At 44.5% G+C, this 12436-nt stretch overlaps 1 protein-coding gene across 6 annotated transcripts in view; it reads left to right on the forward strand.

The window, feature by feature from the left end:
* Positions 1-12436, forward strand: part of MAP3K14 (mitogen-activated protein kinase kinase kinase 14) — a 42085-nt gene that overhangs the window by 13740 nt on the left and 15909 nt on the right. For all 6 annotated transcript variants that reach the window (XR_012642717.1, XR_012642718.1, XM_074979142.1 and 3 more), the window contains exons 2-6: positions 2056-2331; positions 4116-4185; positions 6825-7035; positions 7175-7783; positions 10532-10669. Coding sequence is in view for 4 of the 6 variants with exons in the window: in XM_074979142.1 (XP_074835243.1) it covers positions 2076-2331; positions 4116-4185; positions 6825-7035; positions 7175-7783; positions 10532-10669 (1284 nt within the window). In the remaining 2 variants the exon portion in view is untranslated. The remainder of the gene's footprint in view (positions 1-2055; positions 2332-4115; positions 4186-6824; positions 7036-7174; positions 7784-10531; positions 10670-12436) is intronic.

Here is a 12436-nt window from a genome sequence, read left to right on the forward strand (position 1 = left end):
TCAGTTATTGGAGTGTGCTGGTGGATCAAGTAGCAGTTAAACAAAAATTTACTGTATTCAGTTGTCCTTAGTTGGAAACTGAAATTAGTGCTATAATTTGAGGTTACTGGTAAACTCATCTGCATTTTTGACACTTACACCTTGACAGCACTGCTAACTTGAATTGTGTATTGTGCTCACTGTATACTGATTATCAATATGTATTTAATAAAAGTATATGGTCCCACTAGCTATGTGGGAGTTCTCTGATTTTATTTACTTGCAAAATAAGTCTTCCTTGTACTGACTTTTAATGACCAGATATTTTTGTGATTCTCTTCCATGGCAGGAGCTTATGTGATGGCTCAGTCCCCCTAAATGTATTTAAGAAAGCTGAGGTGCAATTTTTGGGAATGATATGGAAGTTTTAGCTTCGGAGTTTGGCTTTTGGGGGAGTAACGGAAGGATGTGGACAGAGGCCGAGGTAAATTTATTGCGCAGCAGGAGAGTGTCAATAGGAGAATCACTCTGAACTTTCCTAACAGGTCACTGGTGGTTTGAATCAGTCATCTGGCAGGGTGACTTTGCTGCTCAAGAGATTAGTTTGCAGTGCTTGGACTTGACATACTTTCTGTAGGGAAGAAGCATAGGGTATGTATAGTGAGAAGGATTCTGTCACCAGCACTCACAGCAGCTGTTCTGTGTTCAACTAGCCTCTGAATGTGGTCTTTGTTGGTATAACTTGTATACCTGCCAGGTTGATAGGTGCAGGGTTGTAGCCTTGTTGGTCCCAGGCTGTTGGGTTGTTCATTTGCAAACCACACAAAGGTATGTGTGCTTGGGTCCAAACAGTTATTTCTTTCCTAAGGTGGTCCCTTAGGCCCTGATCCTTAGAGCTGTTCAGTATCTTCAGTGCTCCCTTGAGGATCATATCTGTAGTCACCTGAGGCACGTTTGGCTTAAGTTCTGTTACCCCAGGCAGTGACCATCAAGCTCCAGTCTGTTGACATGTGCTTGGAATAATGTTGTGTTTCTAGTTTTGTCCTAACATCAATTTTTCCTGTCTTATTTGTGGAAGGGGGAGCCTGGGATTTAAACACTGGTCTCTCTACATGTTGATAGGAATCTGAGTTTTCACCAACTGTGTAACAAGAAGCATTTGCTTTAGAATCTTGCTTTTACTGGTGGATGGACTGGAATGAGGAAATGATTCATGACAGGCAAAGAACAGCTCGAATATACTTTCCTCTTTTCACCCCTCCCCCAAACTTTATTGAACTTCCTCTCCAAAACAAACAAAAATCATCCTTAACACACAAACTGTAAGAAAAGAATTTGAAGATGGTAGGGAGTGCAGGGGAAAGAATAGCCAGGAATACTTCATGACTGTTTCTGAGGTACAGGTTGTAATCTGCAGATCCACCTGGTAACAATTCAGTAAACAGCATGCAGATGTGTGACCGTTCCTCTTTAAAAGGGTGAGGCTTATAAAAGATTGTTCGTTTGATTACTGTTTGTAATTAGACCTTATGAGTATGAGATAAAGAGAGGGGGAAAAAAATCTTTCACCTGAACCTTGATTAGCCTCTCCTCTTCCTTTTTAGTATCTGAAATAATTATTATTTAGCTTTGAGCTGCTGGTAAGATCAGGGAACTGGGATGCAGGATGCCAGAGTTCTGTTCACAGATCCCAGGTGCTTCTTTGTGACCTGGGATGTGGGGGTAACTAAAATCTAACCCATCCCTTGCTTTCTGTTGCTGTTGAAACTTAATTGGAGTGGGATAGCTCAGTGGGTTGAGTATTAGGCTGATAAACCCAGGGTTGTGAGTTCAGTCCTTGAAGAGGCTGTTTAGGGATTGGGGCCAATAGGTGTCGGGGATGGTGCTTGGTCCTGCCAAGAGGGCAGGGGACTGGACTAGATGACCTCCCAAGGTCCCTTCCAGTTCTGGGAGATGTGTATCTCTAATTATTTAACTTAAATTTAATTGTGTGAGACTCTCTTGAATGAGATAAAACCTTATCCATCTGTAGATTCTAACAAAGTGTCATTGTTGGCCTTTTTTTTAAAACAACAGTGTCATTGTGAACCTATGAAATGGCTGTGATGGAAATTGCATGCCAAGGAGCCCCTGATCCCACCATTGGGCAACAGAAGGAGCCTTCTGCTACAAAAGGGCTGAGTGAAACAGTGGGTGAGAAGCAGAGCAGTGTTTGCAAAGTAGAAGATTCAAAGAAGGTTGCCTTCCATGGAAGTCAGTGGAAGATCCTGAAAGATGTGATCACCAAAGGAACAGCAAAAGAAGAGACAGAAGGGGGTTCTGCATCCATTTCCATCATTGCCCAGGCTGAATGTAAGTTGTACAAGTATGATTCTTTTGGTGGAGATGGGAGAGGTGTAGGGGATTTCACTAGCTTTGCATTCTGGAGAGCTGGGCTCAAATTTATCTTTGGTGATCATTTTCCAGTTCCCATTTAGCCAGCTCATCAAATCTTTGACTATTGTGGCAGTCTCTGCTGAATAAAGGCCAAGTAGTGGAATAGCAGGACTGTTATAGATCAGGACTGTGGAGTATTCTCAGAGCTGCATAATGTTTCTCCTGTAGCCACACCTTGCCCACGTGTCTCAAGTCATGGTTCTTAGACCCTGATTTTCTGACGCCCAATGAACATTCTGTGGCGTTCTTGTTTTGTTTTGTTTTTTTCCTTGAGTAAACTACAAGGGGAGGAAAGCACAGGAGGTAAGAGACTTTAGTGTTTGGGGAGTGTTGCCATGAAAAAAATACTACTTCGTGATCTGACATGACCAGGGATCCTAGTAGTCTGTGACTGGAAACTCCCACCTCCCTGCAACAGTAAACATCTTATGTGTACAGTAACAGCAACGAAGGGTCCTGTGGCACCTTATAGACAAGTTTTGAGCATGAGGTTTCATGAGCAAAGACTCACTTCATCAGTGTGTGTGCTCACAAAAGCTCATGCTCAAAACTTTTCTGTTAGCCTATAAGGCGCCACAGGACCCTTCGTTGCTGTTACAGATCCAGACTAACACGGCTACCCCTCTGATATGTGTACAGTAGACACTGACTTTAGGTGCAGGTTGTGTTTTCTCAACCCCCACATAAGTTAAATTTCTGCACAACACGGGGGACCCAGGAAACTGATGAGGACATCAGTCCTGTTCAGTTTCCTGGTTTCAGCAAGTGGAGGGAAGTGGGGGACCAGGCAACAGCCTGGCTTCCCACTCTCCTCTGCTTGTGGAATCCAGGAAGCTGACCAGCACACTGTTTCTCCCCACCTGGGAGGGCCAGGCAGGCAGACAGCCACAAAGCAGCTTCGAGTTGTTCTTAACTTGCGTTAACACAATTTTAAATGCAACTCGAAGTCACGCATTTTAGGGGGTTTATTGTACCAGCAGAAATTCTGCTGTTCAAGGCTGTCAGCATCAGTTCCACATATCACTGTATGTCCCCTCATGGCACAGACTTCTGCTCTAGGGCTATGTCTACACTAGCCCCAAACTTCGAAATGGCCATGCAAATGGCCATTTCGAAGTTTACTAATGAAGCACTGAAATACATATTCAGCGCCTCATTAGCATGCGGGCGGCCGCAGCACTTTGAAATTGATGCGGCTCGTCCCGACAGGGCTCCTTTTCGAAAGGACCCCGCCTACTTCGAAGTTCTCTTATTCCCATCTGCTTGTAGGAATAAGGGGACTTCGAAGTAGGCAGGGTCCTTTCAAAAAGGAGCTGCGCGGCTGTGAGCTGCGTCAATTTCGAAGTGCCATGGCCACCCGTATGTTTATGAGGCGCTGAATATGTGTTTCAGCGTTTCATTAGTAAACTTCGAAATGGCCATTTTGAAGTTTGGGGCTAATGTAGACACGGCCAAGGTGTGTTTACATGTTGTGAAAGAATTAAAACTAAAGCCTTTCAGTAAAAATGCAGATAGGGTCCCCCTCATGCCAAATGGATTTCTCAGATCCCTGGTCATGACCAATATGGTGACTGACTTTCCTTGATTACTCTTTGGCTTAGTAAGATATTGCTAGCATTTCCTTGTCCAGACACGTGCTGCCACCAGTGGAGAATGTCTAGTATTTAAACGTTATGGTGATCTTGTTTTCTTACATACAGGTGAGAACAGCCAGGAATTCAGCCCAACCTTTTCAGAGAGACCTTTTATAGCTGATAGTGAACATTACAGGTGAGAGGCCTTTAAAATAAAGAACTTATTGGTACTGTTTTTATTGGTCTCACATAACTATTCAGTGGAACCCTTTTGTAAACTGCCACAGTGTTGGTTTGTTTAAAGACCTTCTATTTACAAGTGTTAAACTCTGTTAACTAAATAGTTGGGGGGGGGGGGGGGAAATCTCGCAACACTTCCCAACCTCTGTCTACATTTGTGTTACATGATGTAATGTGATGTACTGCTGCCCCATAAGACATGTAGTGGTCTTTATGTTTAGCTATCCTTGTCAGTGTTTTGTTTCTTTCATCTCTAGAAGCTTGATTCTTTCCCTGTGAACATTTTACCGAAGTCAGTCTGAGACTGGGAGTTGAAAGACCTTTTCAGTTTAGGTCCAAGGGCCGGAGAAAGAGAGCTCACAGAAAGGCACACATTTTGCAGTCTTCTTCACCTGAAGGCTGTCTTTCCAGCTAAGTTAATGAATCCTTGCACACACTTTCCTCTTAAAAGCTGTGGAAAGCTGGTTTGTCAATGAAGATAGCAGGAACAGATCTGTGTCCTGTTCCCTGGAAACAGCTGTAGCAGGTAAAACAAGGAGGGAGGAGAAGGATCTGCACCTGTAAATCTGGGGTTGCAGTGCAAGGAACCCAGAGGCTGTGGCCACACTTGGCCAAAACTTTGAAATGTGCATGGTAATGGCCAAATCGTAGAATACCAGTGAGGCGCTAAATTGAATATTCAGCGTCTCATTACCATTTGCACACTTTCGGACGCGTGTGGCTTCGTGCGGCTACACAGAGGGTCCTTTTCAAAAGGACCATGCACATTTCAAAATCCCCTTATTCCTCTCAGCTGATAGGAATAAGGGGGGTTTGAAATGTGCAGGGTCCTTTAGAAAAGGACCCCCATATAGCCGCACCGAGCTGCACACATTCGAACTCAGCGCTTTCAAAGCGTCACAACTGGAAGTGTACGAATGCTAATGAGGCGCTGAATATCAATTTAGTGCCTCATTAGCATTCTTCGATTTGGCCATTAGCATGGCCATTTCGAAGTTTTGGCCAACTGTAGCCACGGCCAGAGAGAGGAAAAGAAAAGAGGAAATTGAAGGGCACGGAGCAGCAGCCATGGGAAGGGGCAATAGAACCATGGGCCCTTCTCCCTTGGTTGGGATGTGGAGCAGCAGGGGCTTGAGGGGAACTTGAAGCAGGGCTCCAGGCTCATGGTGTTGGCAAAAGGAGTCATTGTTTTGGTGTAAGGGATGGTTGGCTGCAGGTATCTCCATCAGGCATAAACAAGTGTCATGCTTCCTCCTGGCCCTGGAAAATAAGTTCCAGGCTAGATTGCATTGGTTATGGACTAAGTGCACCAGATGGAAGCTTCTAGGGGAGTGGATCATATTTCTGAGGGCTGTATGCTTGACACCTCAATTTTATATCCACCACTGCCTCACCTTTGGCTGGTATGGTAGATGTGTTTTCCTCTGTGTCAATATCCTTTTAAAAAGTGCAGATTGTGCTGTCGCATCATAATTTAATCCTTTAGGTATGTAAGAAACAGGGTGAAACATGTCCAGTAGTTAGTGTTACCATCTCGCCATGAGCTAGCACTAGGGACGTGAAATCCCATTTAATTGAGTAACCAGTTAAATGCTAGGTTTAACTGATTTAAATGGGTGGGGGAAGCAGCTGGGGAGCCCTGGGCATGCCGTGGCTGGGGATGCTCCAATCTCTACTGATTAACCACAACCAATAAACCGTATCTGTTTAGGATGAGGCTAACCAGTTAAACTTTTACCATCCCTAGTTGGCACCCACAATTCACTGCTAAATCTCCTAAATGTGCAGTGACAGAAGTAGTCTGGGAATGATTAACAAAGCTGTCAAAAAAAATACTGCACAGGTGCTGCGTAAAGAGCAAAAAGGGCAAATGGCGACACAGCTTGGACCAACACAAGATATTTCGTATCTAAAATTGGACATTCTTCTGGAGGGAGCAGTCTCACTACTTTCTCTAAGGGATGAAAATGAACAACTTCAAATGGCCAATGACTAATAAAGTAAATATTTCTCTTTTGAAAGCTAGATCGCTTTATTGCTGCGGATCCTTCAGGGTGGTGCTGGTTTGCATAGTTATGCTTGCCACTGCAGCAGTCATCACAGACTATAGGATTTTGGCTTAAATTTTGGCCATCTAGTGAAACAGCCTTGATCCTTTTAACTCTAAATATGCTTGTTGGAACATAAGAAAAGATCTTTGTTCTAAGCATGCTCACAGGCTTTGATAAGATTGTAAGCTTAATTATTAAGCAAACATGAAATACAAAGCCAGTTGATGGCAATAAAGCAACTTGGCAACGCCTTTCATCGCCTGTGTCTCCAACCGTCCTCCCTTCAGGGTCTCGGTAATCTATACCTTCCAAAATATGTTGACTGTCTTCTACAAGGCCTAATGCTGTCTGTCTGCTTTCATGATATCTTTCTCTTACATAATGCTGAATATGCTTCTGTATTGATAACCTTGCCTACTGAGAAAGCAATATTGGTAACTTCCATTTCTGTTTGGCTTGGTTTCATTGGCAGTGATCATCTGAGGAAGACGTGCTCCTCTTGTTTGTCATAATAAAATGTGTCATTTGATTTTCTTGTTGGTAGCTGCTCAGACAGCCTTGATCAAATCCCTAACAATGTGGCCCATGCTACTGAAGGGAAAATGGCACCAGCCTGCTGGAGGGCAGGGCACCGTGGAAAAGGCAGGAAGAAACGGCACAAGAAAAGATCCAGGGTGAAAATGCAAACACAGGCCTCAGCTAAACAAGGGCCCAGAACTCCAGAACAGGAAAGTTGTACACCGATCCCAGTCCAGGTGAGATACATTAGCTCAGCTCTGTGGATGGGAATGGGAAATTCTAGGTCAATGTAATTCTTTGAAGGTGACTGCTTGAACGTTGAGACTGGATTTATTGTTGGACTTTGTACCTAACTCTCTTCCTTCTGTGTTCCAGGAGGATGAAACTCATCAAAACATCTTCTTCAGTAATAGCTCCTGTTTTTCAGAACCTTGCAAGGATACAGTCAGTGATCAGATACTGTTTGAGAAACCTAGAAAAGTTCTTCTCACAGGCAAACTTCATTCACTAAGGAACCCACACAGACCTGAACTGCACAAGTTAATTAGCCCAGCTCAGTGCTTGAACCATGTTTGGAAGTTACACTGTCAGGACAACTTTGTGCCTCAACCAGAGACTCTTCATCCCTTCCCTTACAACAGATTGCCCCATTGTTTCCCTGTTCTGGATGGTCCTATTTGTGCCATGAAATACAATCCTCTGGAAACTTTGCTCCTGAATGACTGGGTCCATGTGAATAGGGAGCATCACCTGTCTGGCCTAAGCTTAGAACACAACTTCCCAAAATGTGTCAGCCAATCCACGGACACCCACTCAGAAAAACTTTCTGTGGAAGAATATTTGGTGGATGCCCTTAAGGGAAGTGTGAGTCTTGGTGAGCCTCGGAACTTAGCCAGCCTTGCCAAGACGTGGAGAGGAGGCAGTCTGGATTTGAAGGAACAGTTTCGAGAGACAGATGACAATGAGGGGGTTCTGCTCACTGAGGTGATACTTGTGGACTAGTTCTTGGGCTGACAGGGTTGGCAGCGTATGCGTCCCTTTCTGTCTAGTAAAATTCTGAGTTTACACATGTAAACCCCTCTTACCGGGTGTGATGGGGTTCAGGGGTCCCCCTACACTGCACCCTGTCCGCTGGCAGGAGTGACTCTCACTCAGCAGATACAACAGGAGGTTTATTAGGCAACAGATGCCCAGTTTCTCACAGAAGCGTCAGTACAGCAGTCAGAGACAGTCCTTCCAACCTGTCCTGGGGAGAAGACCCCGAGGGTGCCCCTCTGGGGTGTAGCTTTCCCCCTCCTCAGGCTGGCTACCTTCCAGCTCTCTCTTCCCCAAGCCTCTAACTGCCGCCCCCAATTCAAAAAAACCAGCTCGGCTCCTCCCTCCTTTTCGTTCAGGGCAGAGGTGTTACCTGCCAGTTGCAGCCCCAGGGTCATCCTTAGCCACTGGGAGCTGTTTTGCTTGTCTCTTACATGCAGCCTGAGTCTCGCATTTGCACTCCCCGCACTCCATCACACCGGGCAAAGGCTCTGGAGAGTTAATTGCTAGGGATGGACTCATAGGCTGTGTCTACACTAGCCCCAAACTTCGAAATGGCCATGCAAATGGCCATTTCGAAGTTTACTAATGAAGCATTGAAATACATATTCAGCACTTCATTAGCATGCGGGCGGCCGTGGCACTTCAAAATTGACACGCCACGCGGCTCGTCCTGACGGGGCTCCTTTTCAGAAGGACCCCGCCTACTTCGAAGTCCCCTTATTCCCATCTGCTCATAAGAATAAGGGGACTTCGAAGTAGGCGGGGTCCTTTCGAAAAGGAGCCCCGTCGGGACAAGCCGCGCGGTGGCGAGGCGTGTCAATTTTGAAGTGCCGCAGCTGCCCGCATGCTAATGAAGCGCTGAGTATGTATTTCAGTGCTTCATTAGTAAACTTCGAAATGGCCATTTCGAAGTTTGGGGCTAGTGTAGACACGGCCATAGTGGTGTAAATTCTCCCAGAGACAGAAAGAGAGGGTATGTGAATTCAGTCAGAACTGTAACAAATCATAAGCTTTTGCTTTTTTTTTTTTTTTTTCCTCCCATAGGCAATTTTGTAATTAATTTTGAATCCAGTGGTTAGAGTGTTGGTAAACTGCACCTGCAAACCTCACTCTTGTTCCATGTACCAACAAGCTGGGTGATTTCATGTTGTATCAGCAGGTTTCTTGGATCAATGGAAGTGCATGTAAATCTTGCAGACACATAATATTCATCTGCTTCTGGGTCTTTTAGCGCCAGTGGTTATGATAGTGGACAGTGACTGCTTTGCCCTGCTCAGCCTATGGAAGGAACAGCCTTCAAAAGATGGATTAGGTATTTAGAAACCTTTAGGCTTCCAGGGGATAGCTAATTTTCTCTTTAAAATGGAAGGATACTGTCACTTGTATCACAAAGACCTAACTAGAAACCCAGGTGGGTTTGTTGAAGGCAGTAATTGAAAATCCCAGCCAAGAGTTACTTCTGCTTGATGCTGGGACCCTTAACTCTTCTAGTTTCTTCTGAAAAACCCAGCTCTTGGCTCTCCATGTCTCGGACTTGACTCAGCAGATTCGCAGCCATTTTCCACAACATTCTTACCCATAAGTTAAGGAAGTATGGATTGGATATGTGGACTATAAGATGGATAGAAAGCTAGCTTGACGGTTGGGTCCAACAGGTAGTGATCAATGGCTCAATATCTGGATGGTGGTTGGTTTCAAGTGGAGTGCCCCAAGGCTTGGTTCTGGGGCGGGTTTTGTTCAATATCTTTATTAATGACCTGGATGAGGGACTGGATTGCACCCTCAGCAAGTTTGCAGATAACACTACGCTATGGGGAGAGGTAGATAGGATCCAGAGTGACCTGGATAAATTGGAGGGTTGGGCCAAAAGAAATCTGATGTGGCTCAACAAGGAGAAGTGCAGAGTCCTGCACCTGGAACAGAAGAATCCCAAGTGGTGGTATAGGCTGGGGACCAACTGGCTAAGCAGCAGCACAGCAGAAAGGGACCTAGGGATTATAGTGGATGAAAGGTTGGATATGAGTAAACAGTGTGCCTTTGTAGCCAAGAAGGCCAATGGTATATTAGGGTGCTTTAGGAGGAGCATTTCAAGCAGATCTGGAGAGGTTGTTCCCCTCCATTCGGCACTGGTGAGGTCACATCTGGAGTATTGCATCCAGTTTTGGGTCCCCCGGTATAAAAAGGATGTGGATGTGCTGGAGCAGGTTCAGCAGAGGGCAACAAAAATGATTAAGGGGCTGGAGCACATGACCTATGAGAAGAGGCTAAGGGATTTGGGCTTATTTAGTTTGCAGAAGAGAAGAGTGAGGGGAGATTTGATAGTAGGCTTCAGCTTCCTGAAGGGGTGCCCTAAAAAGGATGGAGAGAAACTGTTCTCAGTGACGTCAGACAGCAGAACCAGCGTTAATGGTCTGAAGTTACAGAAGGAGAAGGGTAGGTTGGATATTAGGAAAAACTGTTTCAATAGGAGGGTGGTGAAGCACTGGAATGCATTGCCTAGGGAGTGGTTGAATCTCCATCCCAGGAGATTTTTAAGTCCCGACTTGACATAGCCCTGGCTGGGATGACTTAGTTGAGGTTGATCCTGCTTGGGGAAGGGGGCTGAACTTGATGACCTCCTGAAGTCCCTTCCAGCTCTGTGATTCTATGATTCCTGCAGGCTGGCTTCATCATGTCTTTTGTTCTGGTTCTTAGAAACTAAAGCCAGTGGACTATGAATATCGAGAAGAAGTTCACTGGACGAAGTGCCCTGACTTTCTGGGTGTTGGCTCGTTTGGGGAAGTGTACAAAATAGAGGACAAACAGACCGGATTTCAGTGTGCTGCCAAAAAGGTGAGTTATGAAAACAGAAAGGAGAGCTTGACACTTTAATACAAGAAAGCACAAAGGAAATGAAAGCTGGGTCTCTCTTCATGCCAGTAGGCACAGGGTTCCCTCTATTTTTTTTAACATGCATGGGCAGAATAAATTTTATGTGCACCAAAATATATGGGGATATGCACCATCAGTAGAAACACACACTGCCAGCTGTGGGTGCTGGGGGTACTCTGCTCATCAGCTGGGTGGCACCTGACTCTCTCCTGGGCGGCCGCCCAAGTGCTCTGTTTACAGGGAACCATGGCTATAGGCCTATTATTCCCATGGAAGTCGGGGCTATTGAGGTTCTGCATTCTAGGGCAAACTGCAAAGCCCTGGCATAGAAACACCAAACAGCAGAACTTTAGTCAGTGTGATAAGGTGAGGAAGTCTGTATTTCTGTGATCAAATGTAATCTCTCTCTGTCAGTATGCTGTGAGGCACCCTTGTTAATGTGAGCTGAGCGAGACTGATTGGACTTTGGGTAATCTTAAAAGTCAAAAGTATGTCTTTAGCTCCCTCATGAATCTTACTGTATTCTTAAAATGTGTCTGAGGCACAGAGCAAAGTTTTTAGTTGCTTCTTCCTGTAATGGATGAGTGTATACTGAAAAAGTGTGGCTGCATATACACTAAAAGGGGGATAGCTTTAGGGCTTTTTCTTGTTATCATTTGCATGTTAAGTTTGAACAATGCTGATCAACTGTAAAGTGTAGTAAATTGTATTATAGGCTCTACAAAGGAACAATACTTTTCCAGATCCTACATGGTTCCCCCCTTTTAAGTATTGCGTACTAAACAAAGTCCTCTGTTTTCATGAAACGTTACAGGATACGTATGTTACTTGGGGATTTCTTTAGAAGATTTGTCTAAGCCGTGCCCCTAACTTCTAGGATGTTATATTCATACAAGTTATGTTCTGTCCTATCATCACTGACTTTAATACTTCAGATATCAGAATGCATTTGCTTTCAGGTGATTGTTTAAAAAATTATTTTTCCTCCATGTAGCCTTGGAGACATGGCTTTGTTAGTCTGTGTCTTCACAGGGGTGGGAAGTGGTCCTGTAGTACCTTAAACACTAACAATATTATTTATTAGGTGATAACTCATTTCTTCAGATCTGGAGAATAACTGATATACACTTCTCAGAGAGGTAGCTATGTTAGTCTGTATCTTCAAAAACAACAAGAAGTCCTGTGGCACCTTATAGACTCAGATATTTTAGAGCATAAGTTTTTGTGGGCAGGGTCTTTGCCCATGAAACCTTATGCTCCAAAATGTCTGTTAGTCAATAAGATGCCACAGGACTTCTTGTTGTTTTCAGTATACACTTGCAAAGGCTTTTTTCTTCCCACCACCCCCTTCCCTCCTGCTCCACCTGGCTGATTCATCAGGTTTTTTTGTCAGTTCTTTATTTCTCTGTTAAGTGGGATGCCTGCCTTCGCTGCAAATATCAAAGGTGGGGAAATTTTCCTTGCAATGAGTGAGATAATTGAAATCTTTGAGTCCATGATGATAAAACAAAAAAGCAGTCATGTAGCACTTTAAAGACTAACAAAATAATTTATAGGTGATGAGCCTTCATGGGGCAGACCCACTTCTTCAGCTCTGGAGATAGTACCTGATTTGTCAGTTTTCATTTCAATGTTTTTGTTTGTATCTCTCTGTTTATATAATTGTCATGCCAATTCACTTTCAGCACTATGTCCTATGGCTACAGGATTATTGTCCTATTTGTGACA

Source organism: Carettochelys insculpta, chromosome 28, assembly GCF_033958435.1.
Source record: "Carettochelys insculpta isolate YL-2023 chromosome 28, ASM3395843v1, whole genome shotgun sequence".
Lineage (NCBI taxonomy): Eukaryota > Metazoa > Chordata > Testudines > Carettochelyidae > Carettochelys > Carettochelys insculpta.